Source organism: Polyergus mexicanus, unplaced genomic scaffold (assembly GCF_030449975.1).
Source record: "Polyergus mexicanus isolate NDT 795.1 unplaced genomic scaffold, iyPolMexi1.0 SCAF_17, whole genome shotgun sequence".
NCBI lineage: Eukaryota > Metazoa > Arthropoda > Insecta > Hymenoptera > Formicidae > Polyergus > Polyergus mexicanus.
In genome coordinates, this window is record NW_027223337.1 from 2,073,694 (window position 1) to 2,098,988 (window position 25,295).

A 25,295-nucleotide genomic window follows, 5' to 3' on the forward strand; every position below is an offset into this window, starting at 1 on the left:
AAATAGTATCAAGAGAGAATCATTTCTCCGCGAGTGTGTTTTTTACGAAAAGACTTTCTCTCTTATTATATTCTACGATTTTACGATAACGCATGAAATTTTTTTAATTAGGTAATTAATTAAAGATGTAAACAATAAAAGGAAAAAAAATTATAGAGAAAGCCAAAAATAGTAGAATATTTTTGTGAAAACAAAATATGTCTAAAAATGAAATTTTTACAATTTGAAAGTTGTGTTTTTTCATATTTTTATATATAATTAATTTCATAATTAAAAAAACTTTACACCTAGCTTACTCATAAAGCGCAATGAAAGCTATCTTTCTTGGTGTAAATAACTAGTATTTCCAAGAATTTAGTATGAAGAGCTTTCCCTTTCCAGAAAGAAGACTCGACGTAACATCGCGACGAGAGATCGGTGCGTGAGATCGGGGAAAAAGGAGAAGGGCAACACCCACATCACCTAAGCGACTTTCACATTTCCCATAACCGCGACCGAATGCGATCCTATGCCTAAGATGATCCTCGACACCGACCCGAGTCGTCTCATCGCTCCCTCGTTGATGAGGAAACAACGTTGACGAGAGGTGGAAATAGGATCTCGCGGATTATCTCATTCCGCGAGTATTGTACACGATGGAATAATTAAAATCTCCGTTACTCGATATCGCGACCAAGAAATCACCAGGGTTGGGAAAGTTACTTTATAAAAGTAACTCGTTACCGTTACCGTTATTTTTTCTAAAAAGTAACTCGTTACCGTTACTCGTTACCAATTTTAAAAAGTAACTCGTTACCGTTACAGTTACTAAAAAGTAACGAGTCGTTACAATTTCCGTTACTTTTTTACAATACAAACTAATAAATTATTTTGCATAAGAAAAACTTTTAAAAAATTGCAAGCAAGATTTCATTCAAGGTTTATTACAAAATAAATGATTAAATTTTATCGAAATTCTTTATTAATTTTTAATAAAATTTGTTGCTCCATAGTATCATCATTTAAATGCCCTCTTTGTGGTGTTAATACAGAGCCACCGATGCTAAACATTCTTTCTACAGATGCAATGCTTGGTAGAGCTGTATTATATTTAATAAAAAGTTTTTTAAGTTTTGGATAGTCGTTTAACATTTCTATATTACAATTATTTGATTTTAAAAACCGTTGCAATTCTTCTTGTTTAGATTTATTTTGCACCGTTTTTTGCTCAAAAATGAAAAAATCATCGTGATCGTCAGATTTTCCAGCTTTTGAAGAATTTTCAGTTGATCGGATTCCCAATAAATCCTCCAAGTAATTTTCAGCACGTTTTCTTTTTTCTCCGGTTAACCAGTTTAACTTAAATTTTGGATGTAAACATGCTGCTATTATTAATTCTTTTGTTTCAAATATTGTAAGAAATTTAAAATCGAATATAATAAATTAAGCGACATTGTTTGTTTTATTGAAATTAATACTTTTGAATCAATAGTTTAAAATAAAATAATATTTTTCAATTAAATCCTTATTTAAAATTAAATAACATATGTATTAATCAAATTAATAAGTTACCTTTTATTTAAACCTTGCTGAATAGCTTCAACTAATGAATGGCAATCTATAAGGTCAGATTTATTGAGATTTTCTAATTTTCGTTGCAAGGTACTTAGAACTGGTAGTAAATGAGAGCTCTGCTTTTCCGAAAAGATAAAGCTCTCATTGGATATCGCGCGTCGCGTCATCGCACTGGTCTGCAAGAGCCATAAGTTGATCAATCACATTCAAGCATTTTTACAACATAATAAGAATGCTAATTGGTCGATTTGCTTACGGCTTTACGGTTAAGATAAAAATTTTATCACGCACAATAGCAAGAATAATATCTTAAATAAATCAAAAAATTTGAAAAAAGTAACGATAAAAGTAACTGTTAAATTCGTTACTCGTTACCGAAAAATGTAACGAAGTTACTTTTTCCGTTACAAATAAAATTTGTAATGCCATTACTGTTACAGTTACCGAAAAAAAGTAACTGTAACGGTAACGGCGTTACAAGTAACGCGTTACTTCCCAACCCTGGAAATCACGCATCAACACATCGAAAAATAATGGCACGAAGAGGGATCTCTCCTCTCGCAAGCTCGCCTTGAGAGAGCGTAAGACCGTAAATGCCGTTCCATTTTTGCCTGGGGTGTCCAGTTGTCGATATATATATGACAAGGCAATCATCATAAATCGTATCGGTTTTCCTTGGTTTCACGACGGAGACACGCCAAACGTTCGCGCGTAAGCTAGCATACAACGCTGAAAGTACGTATGGACGAACTGGCCCGCGGGGCCTATTTGTCTATCACCGATCGTAGCCGATGTTTTATCTCCATGGGAACGAACCATTATCGCTAATAGCATAGCAGACGTGGATGGATACGTAAACGCGAATACGTATAGCAGTGGCGTGTCCCGCGCTAATTAAATCCCATTTAAATTACAAATTTATAGATAAATCTTACCCCACTTTGAACCGACTTGCTATTACTCCTTGCATTCGCGCTCGGTCGCATTTTAATCTTATTTTTTTGTCTAAGCAAAAAATGCGTCACCATCATCACCCCACCACATATACGAAGGTCGCACCTGGACCAAGTAATTGCTTTGATTGGTACTGAAATATGCATTAAGATCGCGCAGTAGGACGAAATGTCATTCGTTGATTTAATCGTCACGTTGTTAGATGTTTCGTGCTGAACAGCGATTGTCTAAGGCTAAGGAATTTGAACTTGACGTATATGTAACTCGTATAATTTACGTAATAATAGAAACAATTTGAAAAAAAATTATTATTAATATCTAATGTGATCTATATATTTTTACTATTATTTAGAAATTATTTGCAATGATTTATAATTATTCTAGCTTTTAAAATTTTACTATACAATATAATAGACGTGCATTCGAGAATTTGTTCGATACCTATTCCGGAATAATTTACGAACACGAAGTCGGATTGTACGCGTAGCTTAAAGATATCTACCAAGTATATAAATATGAAACCGGAATTTTTGTATAGAAAATATATGTTTATTGTATGAAAATGATAAAAAATATTTTATTCGAAGTTTTGCCCATTGCTAACTATACATTTTCCTCATCTCTCTGACAATTTGTGGATGCCACGCCAAAAAAACTGTTGCTCCTTTGAGGCAAACCAATCATCGAGCCATTTTCGTACATTTTCGTAAGAAGTGAAGTGCTGCTCAGCAAGTGCGTGTCCCATCGATGCAAATAAGTAGTAATCGGATGGAGCCAAGTCTGGTGAGTAAGCCGCATGCGAAAGTATTTCCCAACAAAATGCCTCAATCGTTTCCTTGACCGGTTTTGCTGTGTTTGATGGTGCATTATCATGAAGCAAAATCACTTTGTGTTGCCTTTTTTGATATTCTGGTCGTTTTTCACGCAAAGCTTGATTCAAATCGAATTGTTGTTATGTTTGAGCGTCATCCTCATCCAACAATGTTTGCAATTCGCTGTCTTCAAATTTTTTCGGTGGTCTTCCACGTTCTTCGTTTCTCACGTCAAAATCGCCACTTTTGAATTTTTTAAACCACTCAAAGCACTATGATTTATCAAGAGCATGCTCACCGTAAGCTTCGACAAGCATTCGATGCGATTCTGCAGCAGTTTTCTTCAAATGGTAACAGAAAATCAATGCTGTCCGCAAATCGTAGTTTCCAGGCACAAAATTCGACATGTTCAACGCTATTAAAAACTATGCTGTTGTATGAAACTTGTATTGTTGTGAGTTGAAAATCTTTATCAGATGTCAAAACAAAAAAATAGCGCCAATGACGCGGTTTGACGGTAACTACATTGACAACTAGGGCAATCTATGGGCAAATTCCGGTTTCATATTTATATACCTGGTACACCTACCGTGCTGAATGTTGACTGGGAAATTCCAAGCTCGGATTTTCGCACACCGGTGCGTACTTGATCGATGGTGTTCCTCATCATCGTGCGCGATTTGTTCGGGTCACCGCGAACTGAGGCAGGTATCTCTCTTGATAAGGCTTTCGGCCCGGTCGCTGGTACCGCCTAACGGAGGCGGCTGACTCTTTCGTGTCGGCGTAGAAACGAGCCATTATCGCTATTAGCGTAATAGATGCACTCGAGCCCCATCCTAGTTCGAGGGGCCGCCGCCGTGCCGCACTGACGTCTGGTACACATAGAGCAACTAGGATCTTTGGCCGCGAGCGCGTCCGTAACGCGCTGGATTTTACCGTTCGCTACCGACGTTATCTAGGATAATTCCCAGTCGACTTGTAACGATTCCGGTTTGCAATCTTATTGTATATCGCGGCGTGCGCGCGATAAGGGCGTGTGAGCGCGCCGATCGTTACATCCATCGATGTAAATTATAACGATATCACACAGATGACTCGATGCGCGACTGTACAAATTTCTGTGTTAATGGTTCTATTATAAGCATTAATTATTCCCAAGTTAACCCTCCTCCTCTCTATTACCATTCACATTGCGAATATTATGTTTTGATGTTTTACATAACCGTCTTTTGCATCATTCATCTATATTTTTTTACTTATTTTAGAAGAGTAAATGTCACGGAAAAATTGTACGAAATAATGCAGATTTTTTTCTGATGAGAAAAAAAAGATCATCTTGTAAAAATATATTCTTTGATTGATTTTTGCCACAAAAAGATATAAATTAGTAGTAATAAGAATGTATAGCATGAATAGTTCCGAAATAAAAATCACACGACTCGAATACGAGCTTTTTTCCCCTCTCTCGCGTCCGTGATCCTGTGAAGAAGAAGGTAACAGTACTCTCGCACTACTCGCGCCTCTTCATAAATCTCTTGGAGTTGCGAGCAAATTGTCCGGTCCGGAGATAGAACGAACGCCACGTGTAGGCCTCGTCGTGCCGCGCCGGGGAATAGCAAGTAACAGGAAACGTTGTACGGACTCCGTCGTATGCTGTGTAGGCTAAGGTAGTCTTGTTTACGTTAGAGGAGAGAAGAAAGAGCGGCGAGGCCTTTCTTTCCGTCGTCGTTATCTATGCGAGATGAACTCTACGGATGAACGTATATGGCGTGCGGTAATTGTCTCCGTAGGTGCTGCAAGTATTAGTCAGGAGACATTGACCGAGCCGGAAAACGTTGCAACGCGTTATATTATAAGCGTGTCTCATATTGTAACACTCCTTTGTCTTTAGGTGCAATTTCTTTTTTTTTTTTTGGTCATACGCGATAAATGGAGAAATTATACCACATATAAGTTCTTTCACGTAAAAAGACAAGTATATCATATATAAAATGCACTTGTATAATGCGATTACTTGAACGTTATAAAATATGTTCACACCTTAAAATCTCACTCGATGCACAAAAAGGAACTAAATATACATATATAATAAATACTTTTTTTCTTAATTAATACAAAAAATTGAATCGTCTAATTTCTTTAACCGATCGTTTACTGTGCTATATGCCCCATGGTATTCCATAGAAAAATCAACGGCAGACTGCCACTAAGGAACAGATAGTTCATGTTTCAGCACCCTATCAACGCTACACCCATAATTAGCAGGGTTGGGAAGTAACGCGTTACTTGTAACGCTGTTACCGTTACAGTTACTTCTTTTCGGTAACTGTAACGGTAATGGCGTTACAAATTTTATTTGTAACGGAAAAAGTAACTTTGTTACATTTTTCGGTAACGAGTAACGAATTTAACAGTTACTTTTATCGTTACTTTTTTCAAATTTTTTTATTTATTTAAGATATTATTCTTGCTATTGTGCGTGATAAAATTTTTATCTTAACCGTAAAGCCGTAAGCAAATCGATCAATTAGCATTCTTATTATGTTGTAAAAATGCTTGAATGTGATTGATCAACTTATGGCTCTTGCAGATCAGTGCGATGACGCGACGCGCGATATCCAATGAGAGCTTTATCTTTTCGGAAAAGCAGAGCTCTCGTTTACTACCAGTTCTAAGTACCTTGCAACGAAAATTAGAAAATCTCAATAAATCTGACCTTATAGATTGCCATTCATTAGTTGAAGCTATTCAGCAAAGTTTAAATAAAAGGTAACTAATTAATTTGATTAATACATATGTTATTTAATTTTAAATAAGGATTTAATTGAAAAATATTATTTTATTTTAAACTATTGATTCAAAAGTATTAATTTCAATAAAACAAACAATGTCGCTTAATTTACTATATTTGATTTTAGATTTCTTACAATATTTGAAACAAAAGAATTAATAATAGCAGCATGTTTACATCCAAAATTTAAGTTAAACTGGTTAACCGGAGAAAAAAGAAAACGTGCTGAAAATTACTTGGAGGATTTATTGGGAATCCGATCAACTGAAAATTCTCCAAAAGCTGGAAAATCTGACGATCACGATGATTTTTTCATTTTTGAGCAAAAAACGGTGCAAAATGAATCTGAACAAGAAGAATTGCAACGGTTTTTAAAATCAAATAATTGTAATATAGAAATGTTAAACGACTATCCAAAACTTAAAAAACTTTTTATTAAATATAATACAGCTCTACCAAGCAGTGCATTTGTAGAAAGAATGTTTAGCATCGGTGGCTCTGTATTAACACCACAAAGAGGGCATTTAAATGATGATACTATGGAGCAACAAATTTTATTAAAAATTAATAAAGTATTTCGATAAAATTTAATCATTTATTTTGTAATAAACCTTGAATGAAATCTTGCTTACAATTTTTTAAAAGTTTTTCTTATGCAAAATAATTTATTAGTTTGTATTGTAAAAAAGTAATGGAAATTGTAACGACTCGTTACTTTTTAGTAACTGTAACGGTAACGAGTTACTTTTTAAAATTAGTAACGAGTAACGGTAACGAGTTACTTTTTAGAAAAAATAACGGTAACGGTAACGAGTTACTTTTATAAAGTAACTTTCCCAACCCTGGTAATATCGTCGCCGATTGAGTGAGGTTTTTTACGCGTCTATCTTTCGGGCACTTATACGGACGTAGAGTTCACAAGGTGAATATGCACGATCGACGGCGTGGTAATTGTGTTCCGTAGGTGTTGCCGGTCGACAGCGGTTGCTCTCTCTTTCTCTCTTTAGAGAATCATTATACTCGGCGCGCTTCGTAAACGTGAATCGTATACGTGCTTAAACATTACCTTCTCGCTGTACCGATCACTGCCCGTTCGGCGCTCTCGCCATCTTTATCCGACAATTTATCTTTCCACGTGTTCTATAGATAACGCCCGGTGGATGCAAATAGAGGGCGCTCCCTTTTATGAGAGCTTCTGACTCGCGCTGCGTGAAAGGATCACTGATTTCTATCGCGCCGCGCCGCGCCGCGGCGCCGGCGCCCGCGGACGAGGAAGATCTCTACCCGGATTCCTTTGTGCTGGAACGCGTGATTGAAATCAGTTGTAACGTCATCATTTCGTCCGCTCTCCTCTTCTCTCGCTTTCGCGCCGCCTCGCATGCTACACCTGATCGATAAAAAACGCGCGATACATCTCGATGCCTATCGTGTAATTCGAGAGCGCTTAGCGAGAACTTTGCCAACTGTTTATGCTTTGGAGAAAGCGATACGTTACAAAGCGAAAAATAGATATCAAATAGATTTTTATTTCAACAAGATGTCAATTTAATTAAAAATAATTAAATCAGATTTTTAACTTATTTTTGACAGATATTTCTCTTAAAAAGAGATGTTAATTATAAAATAGTCAAAGAGAACTGGAAGATACGGCGGTAATGTCGAGACATCGTGTATATTAAATATAGTTGCACTACAGTTATTTCTACTTTGTAAAAAAAGACAAAAAAAGACGCCAAGTGCACGCGCCAGTTGTGAAAAACTGTTATATGTATTTATAAAACAATATTACTTTAATTTAATCTGCACAAAATAAAGTTATTATAAATTATTGAAAATAAAATTTTATAAAAATATTTTAACAAAAAAAGTTGTATAAATATATTCTAAAAAAATAATGATATAAAAAATTGCACCAACAGAAAAAAATTTGTTATAAAATTTTTTTATTTTATTATTTCTAACATTAAGAAAAATTGTATTTAAAAAACTGCAACATAATTAAAGTAGTAGGACGTAAAGCTAAATATAGTTATTTTGTAATTAACTAAATGTACAATATACATACATCTAATGCTTTGAGATATATTTATTGAAAACAAATTTCTCATAAACTCTAAGTCGCATGAAACAAACTTCCATTAAAGCAAAGTATAACAACTAGGCATGCTCGGCACGTCAATTAAAACATATTGTGCATTAAAACATATTGCCGCATTAAAACATATTGTCTCAGATTTATCTGCATGAATTATTTTGTATAAATCATTTCGTAATGTCCATTATATAATAAATGAAAATAAACATTCTTCTCGAGTGTTTCAAAGCTTGTTCAGAGAGAGGAGAGAAAGACAAACATTCTGCCTATTCCTTCTATAAATTATAGGCTGATACAATTATCAATATTTTCGTGCATAAGCTACTAGTAAAGTATAATAAAGAGGAACATCATCGTGTAGTTTATCGTCACTTTGTTTGTTTTTGTATTGTTCAACTTTTATTTCCTCGAATCTACGTGCAAACTCATTAATGAATTCCTCCCTTAGATTATGCGGCATCTTATTCAAAAATGCAAAAGTGTGCTGTGAAGTAACCATGGCTATCGAAATAAACAATATAATTAAAAAATTGTGATTAAAAGGAAAAAAGTAATATGAAAAAAAATTTATGATACAAATAGTAATTACGTCTAGAATTTAATTTTTGTATGCATGAGAGAAAAAGAGTGAGGGGGGGGGGGCCGAAATATATATATACTTACATATATACTTTTGCGTATTCATAAATGCGCTTTGGTTCCGATGACTACAATGATCAACTTGAAATCCGATATCTTCAAGTATTTTTTTTAGCTCTTCGTGAGGTTGGGTTGAATAATGAAATGATCCAACATATTTTTCTTTGTTCTGTATAAGTTACTTTTAATTAAAAATTTATCGATGAAAAATATATCAAAGTGATATTTGTAATACAAATAATAAATTTAAACAATAAAGATTCTTACAAAGACATTTAACTAGTAAGTAAATAAAGAACAGAAACTGATCTGTTCATACATTACATTGAACAAAAATTTCAAATTTCTGACATCATGTGTGAACTCGGTTTCTGACGTCACAAATTTGAAATTTCTTTTCAATGTAATGTATGAACAGATCAGTTTCTGTTCTTTATTTACTTATTAGTTAAATGTCTTTGTAAGAATCTTTATTGTTTCATTCTAATTTTAAATTTATGTATATATCGTATACTTGTTAATTGTATTACAAATATCGCTTTGATAAATTTTTAAATTTTTGATAAATAAAAAATTTCTGACATGTTTGAACAGTTCGATTTCTATTTTTTATTGATTTTGTAACGGCGCAGATATGATTTAAAAATTGATCAAACTGTATCCTTTAATTATTATGTCTATCGCTACTTTGTTATCTTATTATAATTTGATTATAATAATATTTGCATACAAATTATTATGATGATTTTTAATTGCCTTCCCTCATCTTCGTATGATACATATAAATAAAGAAAGCAATTTTAAAAATTACGTCGGAAATATTGCGAACGACTATATTTGACACTCGCGACATCAATATTTTTATGGATTGATCAGTGAATAAATTATATCTAGAAATTGCAGGTATTTCAGTAGATTAGAATTTAAAGTAATCTTATCTCTTATGTTAACCACTTACACGTATACACTTAAGAGGATGCCGGATACCGACAGAATACAAATATTAGTTAAAATGCAAAATATTTTTGTTGATTAGAGATATCAATAAATTCTTTTCCATAATTGAAGTATACATAATAACGGAATGCGGGGTTTATAATTTCATATGAAAAGTGAAAAAAAATTAGAAAATTACAGTTTCGTTATCGGCTTCTGCCATAACATAAAAAATTTGTAATCTGCACGTGCCTAACAAATGGACTCCGCACTCGGCATTTTATCAAAACAGTATCAATTAACTTTAAGAAGTGAGTTTAGAAGCTTTATAAAAAAGATTTTACTATGCCAAATTTTGCACACCGAAATGTTTTTACTAGGCTTCTAAATACATTTTTAAACGTTCACTTATATTCTTTCATGCATTTCCGAGTGGAGAGCTATCTTATTTTGCACATACACATTGCAAAACTTTTATATTAAGCAAATATACAATTATTATGGCCGGTAAAACAGAACGTTCCGGCATCCTCTTAACGGATTTTCAAAATTAATAAAAAACGAAGTTCTTTCACATACGCGGCAATTATTCTACAATTTTTTCTTATACCGCATCTTTGATGTAGTAATATATTTACCCCCATATATGCTGTATACCGCGTATCCTCTGCCATAATTTCCAAAGATTCAAAAAGAGTTGCTTGATGCGCTATACTTAATATAAGCATAGTTTTACCAGGTCGAAGCATACGATACATATTTCGAAACGTTTGGCTGTTAAACAATTAAATGTTAATTTTACTTTTGAGAATATACATCTATTAGAATATTTTTTCGAAACATAGTTATATAAAAGTATATTGGTAAAGTTATATATATAAGTTATTTTTTACGAAAAGAGATTAATTTACGTTTATTTAATAATTTTTCTTACTGAATGTCATTGCACCACTGCAAAGTATGAAAAGTAAAAATGTGATCAAATTCTGAGATGTATTTCTCGGGCAATTTTTTAGTTTGAATATCCAGCACTTCAAATTTTAGTAGTTCTTTATCACCGTATGTTTTGTTAGCGTATTCAACTATTTCTTCCACAATATCTGTACCTTCACAATATATAATTATTGCATTAACTAATGATAATATACACAATGTTATGTACGCGTATGCGTGAGCTGTTATGTTCTTATAATTTATTATTTTCTCTTACCAATCATTATCGTATTTGGATCAAGAGACGGAAGGAGAATATTTTTTGTTGTATCTCCGCATCCACAACCGACATCCATACATTTTCCAGATATATTTTTTAGATCTTTGTCGAATTCATTGAGTAGCAGCGATATATTGTTTCTGGCTACATTATCAAATGAAACGTATTGCGTTGGTTCTACCATGGTTTCACGATGGCATTCAAATAACGAGGATTTATTTAATTAGCAGAGTATATTAATCGCTTCCTTTATAATATCGAGTGGTTATTGTACGCGGTGCCTCACATGTCTATCTACACTGGAATTCGGCTGTGCGTTCTTATAGATATAGTATTTCTAGACCGAGTTAAAAATTACGCAGTGATAAAATTGTATCTCCCACTGACCTCTATACATATCGGAAATTTTTTTTTATATAAGTCTGGCGTAAATATACGGGATCTCTTTCCTGTTTAGATTATTGAGTCTTCATTTTGCTTCTTTCTAGAGGAAGTTTTGTTTTCGTGATAAAATTTTTTTTGAAGTTTTTTATGCCAATGTGTTCAGAATGTTCGAAAATGTCGAAAAATTATATTCCTAAAAAACGTATGTAGAGTAGAAAAAATTCTAAAGTTTGGCCAGTTAATGATTATAAATTCTAATTACTAGCCAGTATTTAGCCAGTAAATTAAACCAAATTCTTATCAGTTTGGTCGACGCTTGTTTCTAGAGTTACTGGATAACAATTTTAGTTAAATTCTATATAATAACTAATTTTTATATAAAAAATTGAAAAAATTTAGCCACAGTTCATCGGCTAACATTATTTCCAAAACGAATATATCGTATTAAAAAAATCTTATTATTTTTTTATATAAATAATTAAACACTTTATTAAATTGAATTAATCGGATAATATTATATCAAATTATTATAAAAATTATTTTTAATTTACAATAGGAGAATCGAACCCGCGACTTTGGTTTTTATTGTACACGTTATGTTGTTAATCAATTTTCTTTTACTTCTGCTTATTGATCATTATTTATTTAACGTGGAATTAATGAATGAAGATATTGCGGATATTGGAAGCTTAGAAATGTCATTCTGTTATGTACTTCCTAAGAGTTTATTGATGATGAATCTACAAACAAACTGATTAGTTTTCCTTTAATTTCCTTTAAGGCTTACCTTTAATCTCAAATTTTTTAATCGAATATAAAAATGATTTCTTCAAAGTATTATTAAATATTTATAAAGTTAACTTAAAAAAAATAAAAAAAAGTGTGGGTTTCATATCTTTTTGATATCTTTTTGTTAAATTTGATGGTAAATTTTTTTAACAAGACAAAAAATGTTTATTATCACAATATGAATCAACAATTAGTGAAAATACGTAAAAGAAAAAGAAAGTACAAGTTAATAGTATAAAATCTATAGTTAAAAAAGATCTAGAAATGCTATATCAAACATGTGAGTTATTTCTATTTATGTCATCAAATTTTAAAATAAAAGATTTTATCGATCAACAACTTCATAGCAACACAACCCGGAGACCGGAGACAAAGGTTGCGTTCGGAATGCACGCTTTTAATGCTATGAGCGTACTCTGTTCTTGTTCAACTTTCAATAAATATCAAAGACAGAGCATGATCATAGCGCTAAAAGCGTGCTCCTCGAACGCAGTCAAAATCTGACTTCAGCACCGTCTCAATATCGCGAGCATAGATACTTACTAATATATATCAAGAGTTTCTGCTTAATAAAAATATCCGATTACTTGATAATTATTTCCGTGAGTTGGTCAAAATTTCGTCAGAAAACATATTTTGAATGAAAAAAGTAGAGATTTATCGATTTCTTAAATATATTAATATTTTGGACGAAAAATGTACAAAACTAAAATAAGAAACTATTATTAACCAGAACATTGTAGTTTCTTACTTTATATTGTTGTATTCATAAATTTATAAAATAGTTTTTTATACTGCTTTTCATCTGTTAATACAATAGTTTTATGTATGAGAATATATAATTTTATGTATGAGAATTTATAGCTAAAAAATTGTAGATATTAACTAAGTAATAGTTATCCATAGTTGTACTGATCAATTATTATATTCTAGAATTTGTCTATTTTTTATATAAATATTACATTTTTGAAGCACTATCTGTGTAGAAAAAAAATCATATTATAGTTAATATTTGGTCATGAAATTTCGACAAAAAAATATTATTATTTAATTATTGGCAAGTAAATGGCAGAAAAATTTTGATTAGAAAAACTGAGTGGTTTTTTAGCACTGGTTAAATTTTTTTACAGGGATAGAATATTATTAAAGGATGGTTGGTATTGTATTTGGTGAAAAGTTTCATTTTTTATAAAATTTTGAATTTTTGAGAAATGTCTATACACGTTGTAATTTTTGCAAATTTTGAGATATCGAGTTAAATTTTTTTACATAGATAGATTATTATTAAAGGATGGTTGGTATTGAATTTAGTGAGAGTCGGTGTAAAGGTTTATTTTATATAAAATTTTAAATTTTTTAAGAAATGTTTGTACACGTTGTAACTTTCGCAAATTTTGAGATATCGGATTAAATTTATTTACATGAATAGAGTATTTAATACTAACCATCCTTTAATAATACTCTATTCATGTAAAATTATTCAATCCAATATCTCAAAATTTGCAAAAGTTATAACGTGTATAAACATTTCTCAAAAATCAAAAATTTTATAAAAAATTTTCATCGATTTTCACCAAATATAATACCAACCATCCTTTAATAATATTCTATCAATATAAAAAAATTTAACTAAATATCTTATAAATTGCGGAAGTTAGAGATTGCACAATATATCGCGTACATACATATATACATACATACAAACATATATACATTTTTTAGGAATATATTTTCGATATTTTCGAACATTCTGAACATATTGGCATAAAAAATAAAAAAAAAATTTTGCCATGAAAACGAAGCTTTCTCTATAAGGAAGCAAAATAATTGAGAGAAAAAAATAATATAACAACAAACTAAATTAAAAAGGAACAATAGAAAAAAATAATTATATTAAAAAAACAACAGAAAAAAATAATATAATAAAAAACAATAAAAAATATAACAAAAAATTAAATTAAAAAGAAAAACAAAAAAATTATATTAAAAAACAATATAAAATAATATAACAAAAAAAAAACGACAAAAAAATAATATAACAAAAAATTAAATTAAAAAAAAACTAAAAAAATTATATTAAAAAACAATAGAAAAAAATTATATAACAAAAATAAATAAAACAAAGATTAAGAAACCTTTTTTTTTAAATCGCTCCTGACTGCTCCCAACAAAAGCCCAACATTTAATTATTAAAAAAAACATTTACAAAAACTAATATAAAAATAAAATAAAAAAATATTTCAAATAAAAAAATTTGCTTAGAAAAATTTGAAATAATATCTATTATTATATTATTATTATTACATATTTAGTATAATATACAGTATAAGAAATTATACAAATAAACTTATTCGAAGTATTATTTATTGTTAATTTTTATTTTTTATAACATGTTTATTTAATTATTAATTATTGTTTATTTTAATTATTAATTATTATTTGAGTTTATTATTTGTTTGAATTTATTCTTATAACATGTTTATTTGAATTATCATATAGTTTGAATTATTTGTTTGAATTTATTCTTATCACGTTTTGTATTATATGATTTAAAAAGTGTTCTAATTCAGATTAACTAGAAATAAGATTTTACAATTAACTAATAATGAATTATACTTTCTTATTACAACAATTATTAATCGCATATTTTACGAGAGTAATCGAAAGACGACAAGCTAGTGAATGTGTGCGTAAGCGTTTGCGTGTACATGCGTGCCTGCGTGTGTGTGTATGTGTGTGTGAGTACGTATGCGTGTGTACGCGCATGCGCGCACGTATAACGATTCTAACTTGGCGTTTCTCAACTGCTCTTGTAAAATATGCAATTAATAATTAGTGTAATAAGAAAGTATAATTTATTATTAGTTAATTCTAAAATCTTATTACTAACTAATCTAAAATTAGAACTCTTTTTAAATCATATAATACAAAACATGTGATAAGAATAAATTCAAACAAATAATTAAAAGAACTATTTAATAATTAAAATAAACATGTTATAAGAATAAATTCAAACAAATAATAAACTCAAATAATAATTAATAATTAAAATAAACAATAATTAATTATTAAATAAACATATTATAAAAATAAATTCAAATTAACAATAAATAATACTTCGAATAAACATATTTATGTGATTTCTTATACTTTATATTATACTAAATATGTAATAATAATAATATAATAATAGATATTATTTCAAACTTTTCTAAGCAAATTTTTTTACTTGAAATATTTTTTTATTTTATTTTTATATTATTTAAAAAAAAATGTTTTTTTAATAATTAAATGTTGGAGTTTTGTTAGCAGCAATCGAGAGTGATTTTTTAAAAATGTTTTTTAATTTTTGTCTTATTTATTTTTGTCATATTATTTTTTTAATATAATTTTTTTATTGGTTTTTTAAATTTAATTTTTTGTTAAATTATTTTCTTCTATTGTTTTTTTGTTATATTATTTTTTCTATTGTTTTTTTGTTATATTATTTTTTCTATTGTTTTTTTTAATATAATTATTTTTTTTCTATTCTTCCTTTTTAATTTAATTTGTTGTTATATTATTTTTTTTTATTGTTTTCTTTTATTAAATAATTTTTCTATGGTTTTTATTGTTTTTTTTAATTTAATTTTTTTTATATTATTTTTTTGTTATATTATGTTTTCTATTGTTTTTAATATAATTTTTTTTTCTATTGTTTCCTTTTAATTTAATTGTTTGTTATATTATTTTTCTATCGTTTTTTTTATTAAGTAAATAATTTTTCTATTGTTTTTTTATTAAACAAATAATTGTCTATTGTTTTTTTTTTTTAAATTAATAACATAATATAATCACAAGGAAGAGAGGGAGAAAGAGAGAGAGAGAGTGAGGGCGGAGGGGGAGGGGGAGAGAGAGATTGAAATAATATCTAAATTAAAATATATAAATGTATATCCATAAATAATTATAGCTATGCAGACAATAATATAAACTGCAAAGCCATAATTATAGCTACAAATATACAACGCAAACAAATATACGTATGTGAAGTTGGCCCCGCACTTTTTGAATTTTATATTTTTCTCAATTGTGCTGCATTGTACTACGTTTGTGCTAATTTGTGCCGCAAACCGCAGCTCTATAACATATAGAATTTTCCAGAAAAAATGAAAAAAACAAATTTCTGCCAGCCCTGCATTTTTCAAATTTTCAATTTTTGTTAGCTGTGCTGTATTGTGCTACGTTTGCGCTGATTTATGCCACAAAGAAGACTCGATAACTCAAACAATAATAGAAATAATAACAAAAAACAAATGCTCTCTCTGGCCCCGCACTTTTTCGCAATTAAGTTCAAGTTTTTCTTTTAAATTGATACCAATTTGTGCCGTGTTGTGCCGCTGGAAAAATTTTAATACCTTATTCTGTTTCGCTAAAAAGAAATGACAAAAATAGATTTAAAAAAACATATATAAATCATACTGCAACGCAAATATAGAATTTCTGCAAGTTGTGCCTTTTCACTACGTTAAATATAAAGTAAAAACAAAAGATAAAAATCTCGAAAAACTTAGGGGTTGATAAAAATTCATGAAAAAAGGATGGGGATGAATCAAGAATTTGACATTTTCGAATTTTTTTTATTGTGCCGGATTGTGCTAGAGCAGCATAACTTTTCCAAATGACAAAATTTCCTCAAATCACTAGATCTCGCAGCACAGACTAAGTTAGAAGAATCAGACGTTAGGAATAAAAAATTTCAAACTCCTGTAACTTACGAACGCTGACAGATAATCGAATTCTGCAAGTTGTGTTAAGTTGTGCTATTTAAAATCTACGAGGCACATGCATAAAAAGCAGGAATTATCTTGAAGGTTGATAAAAATTCTTGAAAAAAAAATGTGAATAAAAAATGTGTCATTTTTTAATTTTCTTCAGTTGTGCAAAATTATGTTAAACGAGTACAACTTTTCTTTATAATAAAATGTCGTCAGATTATTTATTGATTTTTGGGTGACAGAAATTTGAAATATTAAGTTTTTTTGAATTTATCTCTGTTCACTTGACATGTGTTGTTCATTGATCTTATAGGAACCGCATTTGGCGTGATCCAGAACCAACGACGTGGACATACCGGTAATTCGGTTCCTTCTTGTTTTTTTGTTTTATTTTTCTTGTTATTTAGTGTTTTTTTATTTTGATATAATTATTATTATTTTGATTATTATTATTATTTTGATTATAATTTTATACCTTTTTTTTGTATTTTTTAATTATATATTATACAAAAAAACAATTTTTTTATATTTTTATCAACATGTACAGACACATTTAAAAAAAAATGTATATAGTATAATAATATAATATATTTTACGAGAGACGCAAAGGGCATGAAACAGAGTATGTCCTTCTTTTCTACGTGCATCTTTACCCCCACTCCTTAAATAAAGGCAAGCGCTCGGTCTAGATATACTATGTCTATGTTGGCCGGTATTCATAGTCAGTTCTTATTTCAAGATCGTCCTAAGTCATAGATTAAGTAGACAGATAGCCAAAAGCCCGGATTAAGGCGAGATCGGCATTTCTCTTTGGTTTCAGCGTCATACCGTGGTTAGCGGCCAATACAATAATTATGTTCTCATCTTTACTTAGCAAATGTGCAGCAAAGTATTTAATAATTATATTTATTTAAAATAGTTATTTAAAATACTTTATTTTAAATAAAGTATTTTAAATAACTATTTTAAATAAATATTTTAAATAACTATTTTAAATAAATATTTTAAATAAATATTAAAAAAAAATACTTTATTTTAAATAAAGTATTTTTAGGTATATCCGCATGTGCAATGAAATAAATTTCCTAAAATAAATTTTTCTTAGTCTTAATTGAATATAATGTAGAAAATATCTGCAATAAATTACTTCTTATTTTTGGAACAAAAGTATCAAGCATTTAAGCAATTATGTATTTTAATCAAATTATGCTTTTAATTTGTAGCTTTTTATTATTAATTTATTTTTACTTATTATTAATTAAATTAATTTTTTAATTTATAAATTTGGTTGGATGCCCTATAGTGCGTACCTATGCATATTAAAGACTATTACATACAAATTTACACAAGCATAATTAAAACAACAGGATAATTAATAATACTACAATAAGTATTTAGAAAATAAACAATAGGTGCCCTCTGCTTAACGCTATTTTCGCTTCGAAGACCAAGATTCTTCGCCTTGATTACTCCATCAAACGCTTCGGAGTGCACCTATCGAATATATAAAAATTTTTATAAAATTTTTATATTTTTTATTTTTTGAGCGTAATTTTACTGATCTAATTAAAAAGATTTTTGCGATTAAAATAACATCAAACACCACAATATTCGGATGAATTTCAATTAGATGCGAATAAAAAAATTTTTTTGCTTATTTAAGTAAAAATTATCCGAATTATATCGTATTTGATGTCATTTTAACCGTAAAAATCTCATGAGTCCATTACAATTACTTTTAAAAAGGTAAAAGAAGAAATAAAAGTCTTACTTTTTATTTCATAAGATATTTAAATTCATATAAATCATTAAAAACTTTTATATTTTACATTTTATCCGTTTAAAAATAATTTTAATAGATTAATAAGATTTTTGCGATTAAAATAACATTAAACACATCATAAATCGGATTCTTGAAAATTTTAAAACTAGTTTATGAATAAATAAGTTGAATTTTGTGAAAAATAAAGAAATGGTTAAGTTTAAAAATCTTAAATAATCTTTTTAATGAAATTTAATTAAAAATTTTTAAAGTACACCGTGTTAAGTAACAAAATAAAAAATATGTAATATGTGCAAAATATTTAAAAAGATTTATTTCATTTAAAATTCATGATTTTTTTTTATGTTTAAAAAATGTAATTTTAATATTTAATATTTAATGATTTAATATATATAACATTTTATATCTCTTTTACACACGCATGAGCGTATGCGTGCATGCGTATCTGTGTGAGAAAATCGTACACATTTGAAATTATTATATATTAAAAATATATTTTTTAATATAAATGTTTTTTTATTAAAAAAAAATCTGAGTTTTAAATGTAAAATAAATTTTTTAAAAATAAAAAATAATTATTTGTATAACGCATTTATATACATGTAAAAAACATTTTTTAAATGTTAAAATTGAGGTCTTTTTTTCAATAAATAAAAAGTGATTTAACTTACTATTTTAATGTTTTTAAAAATGTTTTCCAAACTTTTTCAAAAATATTTTTAAAAGTATTTGTTTACTCTTTGGTGTTATTGGAACGCATGTCGTTTTTTTGGTAGACTGTAGATTAATGTATAAATAAATAATAAAAATTTACTTTATTAAGTAGTTTCCGGCATTACTTCAGAAGGCAGAATATTATGTGTGGGCCACATTAAAAAAAAAGAAGATTTACAAAGTTGCATATTAGAAGAAACTCTCATGCCATTACATCCCAAAAAGATACTAGAATTTCTTACTTTGTCGAAAATAATGTCAAAATATTGCAAAAAAGTAAAAAAAAGTGATTAAAAAAATTGTGCAGAAAATATTAAATCACTCAGATGTCACTAAAAATTACGCTCCAATGAAAAAGTCGATATTTATATATATATGTATATATATCGATTTTCAAGTATAGACATTGCAGAGACTACCAAGAACAATAAATAAAAAAGTATAAAATTTATAGTGACTCAAAAGCCACTATAAATGTAATTTTACACAACTTTTTTATTATACAGAATAGCCCCAAACATTCCAGCCAGACTTTGAGATCTTATAGGAAATTTAATTCTGAACCAAAAGTTTCCTATAAACATGGGTCGAAAAATGCTTTCTTAAGAAATTATCGCTCAAAAACCTCTGAAATCGTGATTGTTTTAGATTATTTTTCCAAATATCATAGAAAATGGACGTCTTTTAACAAAAAGTACCGAAACAAAAGTTGTTTCTCTCGACGCCGAAAGTGTATTGGAGCTGGGGGGGGGGGGGACATTTTGAGAACAATTAGTTTTTTCACGTTTTTATTTATTTTTTACTATAACACGTGCTATTTTTTAGTTTAAAAAAATTTATTTTATTTTTATAAAAGAAAAGATTTTTATTTTTTATTTTTATCGTTTTTTCAAGAAATTTATTAAGTTTCATTTTCTTTTCATCTTTTGCTCTTCCTTTGCATCAGAGGTTTAGAGATTTTTAAATGATAACTTCTTAAGGAAGCATTTTTCGACTCATGTTTATAGGAAATTTTTTGTTCAGAATTAAATTTCTTATAAGATCTCAAAGTCTGACTGGAACATTCGGAGCCACCCTATATATATATTGTGACGTGACGTTTTCGGGACGTCCGTCACAAGGGTCGAATGACCCGATCGGGGGCGATTTTTCGGGGGCCTGCGTCCTCTCGATTTACCATAGGGAGAGAGCGGCCCTATCGTCAGATCGAGGAGATCTGACGTTTGTGGGTAATAGTTATCGAAAATGTAAGCTCGAGATGAGCCCGCGAATTGGTTGTCGGCACAAGGTCGAACGGCGGGATCCTATCCGGCGGAAGAAGAGAGAAGAGCGACGGCCAAGAGTGGGAGTCCAGGACACCCAGGAAACAGAAGACGTCAGGTCGTAGTTGTCAAATATTAAAAACACTTTGGTGGCTAGTAAACATCGCTGCCGATAATGTTATATTTCTTACGGCAGGAAAGGAGCGCGGAGGGCCGGAATAATCCAGCCAAAGGGGAGGCCACTTCACCCGCATGAAGCGAGAGAGTCCCAAGGACGGAGCGACGAGCGGACTCTCAATCCGGAGCCTATTCTTTCTATTACCCGGGCGCAGCTGTAAACCCGAACCTTTAAGCCAAACAACAAAAAATCTTGGAAACTCCGGGGCGATGAACCCACCAACACGGCCGTGATGACAACAAGGATCGCGAGGACTGCAGGACGGCCCTGCGTAACGCGAAAGCGCCACTGGTGGCACGATAGCGATTTATCGCGCCGGGCGCCGGCGTGTCTCCTGCAGGACTCTCGCTCGGCACTGTTCGGCGAATTGTACGAGAGAATATTAGTCCGGTCAAGGGAAGCACCGAGAACTTCCTGCCGGTGGGACGAGCGTTGTCGACCGATTTTGTTGCCGATTAATTGTAGGTAATTAATTCGGATGAGTCGCGTCCTTAATAGTTGTCGAGCCACGCGTTTTGGTGAATTAACTTTGTGAATATTTTGGTAGATTAAGTCGCACGGCCGACGAGCACACGTCGCTCATTCGAATTACGTAAAATAGGCTCTCTCCATTCATCTCGCCGCCGCCGACAGTCATTAATGTTAGTCTCGCGTTTGTAATAATTGTATGTTGTGAATTATCGGGATTTTTGCGATCGATATTCCGACTCGCGCAAAGTATTGCGCCGCGCGACTCGTACACTACAGTCGTTATCGATAGTTTCCGTATTATTTTTGTGTATTGTTAGCGCGTATCTTGTATGTATTGTAAGAGATTGGAGTCAGGAGAAAGCGAAATCCTAAGAATTCGTGCAAGAAATCTATCGGGTGTCTTTGAGCCCGCTATTAGCTTCCGCGGGTCATTCGAGTTATATATTCGGCGTTTCAACGCAAAGGTCATCGTCATTGTTATCGAGACGTATATCGGCTTACCGCGAGCCGGACCAACGGACCGATTCGGGTCGTACAATCTAGAATTTTCTATTATATCGAAGTGGATTCACGGGCGTGCGTAAAGTAGTTACCGGCGCATTCGAAAGATTTCTTTAGTTGTCGCGGTCTAATTAAGTCTCGTACGGCGGAAATCCTCGCGACCGAAAAGTCGAGTTAAAGCGAGTAAGACGCCCGGTAATTTGATACTGTTGCGCACGGTCGTGCCGATCTCCGCGGAAATAATATATCTTATTCGCCTGTAAAATAATTACTGTCATCAAAGGCTATTATTCATGCGAACCGCTCTATACTCTTGTTTCTTTTTAATATATTATTGTTATCTCTATTTTAACATATCGAATGTTCATTTTGGCTCCCGTGTTCTCTCAAGATTTCTCCCGTCTCCCCCGAACCTCCCCCTCTACCATTTTGGGTATACTGAGTAGCCGCGGAATTTTGCCGTCGCGTTAATTATCGGTCTCGCGATTGTCTTTCGGTGTTGCATTTATCGTGAATGGTGCAGCCTGCCGTACTTGGCGCCAAACTCGGTTTATTTTGCGATACAGGGAATTTTTGTGAATCGCGAGATCGATATTCGAAATACGCGCCGAAGGTGTACCGTGGGCATCGAAGAACCGCCCGCCGAATAAATAATTTAAAAGAAATTACGGTTATAATATATAGGGATTGTAGGATTTTTAGTTGTTACCGACAAATATTAATTTATTGATAGGACCAATCGAGATACTCGGGTTAAACTTACACTGATTTTTATGTATATATATATATATATATATATATATATATATATATAAATGACTATTATATAAGATTAAGATGTACTATACAAAAGTTTCACGAGACATGTCATCGCGCAAATCAATATTGACTTACTGTCGCTTGTTTTGATTTCGTACATTTCGCCCACTCTCCCATACGCTCTCACATTCTTACACATACACATGTTTCCGCGTATCACGCACTCACCTCGCACACACATGCATATAGCCCGTGGAGACATGTTTGTTATTTTTCGCATGCTACATTTATATATATGCGCGCGCACGCGCGCGTGTGTGTGTGTATGTGTGGTGGCGGGGAGTATATTTGATATGGCATAGTATTAAAAGTGTCGCCTTTTCTCAGCGCCATTCTATAAAAAATGAAAATCTATAAAGGTAGAGCCAACTAAGCGCGTATTCGCAATTCGTGATTCGTAATCCGCGATTCGTGAACGGTATGAAGAAATCTGATTAGTTAAATTTCACGAATCATCTATCCACACTGTTCACGAATTATAAACGAATCGCGAATACGCGCATAGTCTGACGTTAGCTTAAGGAATAATATCGAATACTATTTTTCGATGCAATGTATAATTTTGTTACAATTTATTATTGTAATTAGTCAATTAGCGCGGATATATATGATGCAATCAGCGACAAATAATTTTAAGCATTCAAAGTATTTCTAAATTTTTAATAATGGAGAGCCATACTCTTCATCGCTGATTTTATATTTTGTAGCTGTGCCTTGATTGACCGATTACAATAATAAATAGAGATTAAACTATTTATTGCATTGAAAAATATAGTATTAAACACTTTTTCTTAGATTATTGTTTTCTATCAAATGGTGCTGAGCAAATGTGATACTTTTTTAATAACATCTTGTATACAGGGTGTCCTATTTTAAAGGACCCACTCAAATGTCTCAGAAACACTGCGTTAAATCGAAAAATGTTTCAAACAAAAATTGTGTGGCTTCAAGGGGGCCATAAGATGGTGACAATGATTTGACCTTGGAAAATCATTTGAAGGTCATGTGAAAGTCAACTTTAAAATCTTAAATAGAAACCCCTATTTTTATTTAGTATTCTTGTAGCTGACATCGAGAGCTTTCCAAAACACTATAATAAAGTATTTTTTTATTAAGTACTTTTTGAGTTATTTTATATTTTAATCTGACATATTTTGATATAAAAAATAAAATATTTCATAAAATATTCAGTTTTCGATAATTTTACCGTAATACTTCTATGTACAGAATAATAAGACAAATTGATTAGTGCCAAAAAAACAAATAATTGTTTTAAAAAATACATTGTAAATAATTTTCTTAAAAACAATTTTTTTTTATACTAATTGATTTGTCTCATTATTTTGTACATAGAAGTATTACGGTAAGATTATCAAAAACTAAATATTTTACGATATATTTAATTTTTTATATCAAAATATATCAGATTAAAATATAAAATAACTCAAAAAGTACTTAATGGAAAAAAACTTTATTTTAGTGTTTTGGAAAGCTCTCGATGTCAGCTAAAAAAATACTAAATAAAAAATGAGGGTTTTTATTTAAGATTTTAAAGTTGACCTTCACATGACTTTCGAATGATTTTTCAAGGTCAAATCATTGTCACCATCTTATGGCCCTCTTGAAGCCAACACAACTTTTGTTTGAAACATTTTTCGATTTAACGCAGTGTTTCTGAGATATTTGAGTGGGTCCTTTAAAATGGGACACCCTGTATATATGTGTATATATATATAATTATATATATATATATATTTTATTTTAAACTATTGATTCAAAAGTATTAATTTCAATAAAACAAACAATGTCGCTTAATTTACTATATTTGATTTTAGATTTCTTACAATATTTGAAACAAAAGAATTAATAATAGCAGCATGTTTACATCCAAAATTTAAGTTAAACTGGTTAACCGGAGAAAAAAGAAAACGTGCTGAAAATTACTTGGAGGATTTATTGGGTATCCGATCAACTGAAAATTCTCCAAAAGCTGGAAAATCTGACGATCACGATGATTTTTTCATTTTTGAGCAAAAAACGGTGCAAAATGAATCTGAACAAGAAGAATTGCAACGGTTTTTAAAATCAAATAATTGTAATATAGAAATGTTAAACGACTATCCAAAACTTAAAAAACTTTTTATTAAATATAATACAGCTCTACCAAGCAGTGCATCTGTAGAAAGAATGTTTAGCATCGGTGGCTCTGTATTAACACCACAAAGAGGGCATTTAAATGATGATACTATGGAGCAACAAATTTTATTAAAAATTAATAAAGTATTTCGATAAAATTTAATCATTTATTTTGTAATAAACCTTGAATGAAATCTTGCTTACAATTTTTTAAAAGTTTTTCTTATGCAAAATAATTTATTAGTTTGTATTGTAAAAAAGTAATGGAAATTGTAACGACTCGTTACTTTTTAGTAACTGTAACGGTAACGAGTTACTTTTTAAAATTAGTAACGAGTAACGGTAACGAGTTACTTTTTAGAAAAAATAACGGTAACGGTAACGAGTTACTTTTATAAAGTAACTTTCCCAACCCTGGTAATATCGTCGCCGATTGAGTGAGGTTTTTTACGCGTCTATCTTTCGGGCACTTATACGGACGTAGAGTTCACAAGGTGAATATGCACG

General features: G+C 30.5%; 1 protein-coding gene across 1 annotated transcript; it reads right to left on the minus strand.

Moving 5' to 3' along the window:
* Positions 1–8,507: 8,507 nt before the first annotated feature.
* Positions 8,508–11,197, minus strand: LOC138940799 (juvenile hormone acid O-methyltransferase-like). Its single transcript, XM_070310014.1, has 5 exons — positions 10,992–11,197; positions 10,716–10,887; positions 10,420–10,555; positions 8,870–9,014; positions 8,508–8,707 (listed from the first exon to the last, which is right to left on the minus strand). Exons 1-5 carry the CDS (start codon positions 11,176–11,178, stop codon positions 8,508–8,510), a joined length of 840 nt encoding a protein of 279 aa, XP_070166115.1. The 5' UTR covers positions 11,179–11,197.
* Positions 11,198–25,295: the final 14,098 nt, after the last annotated feature.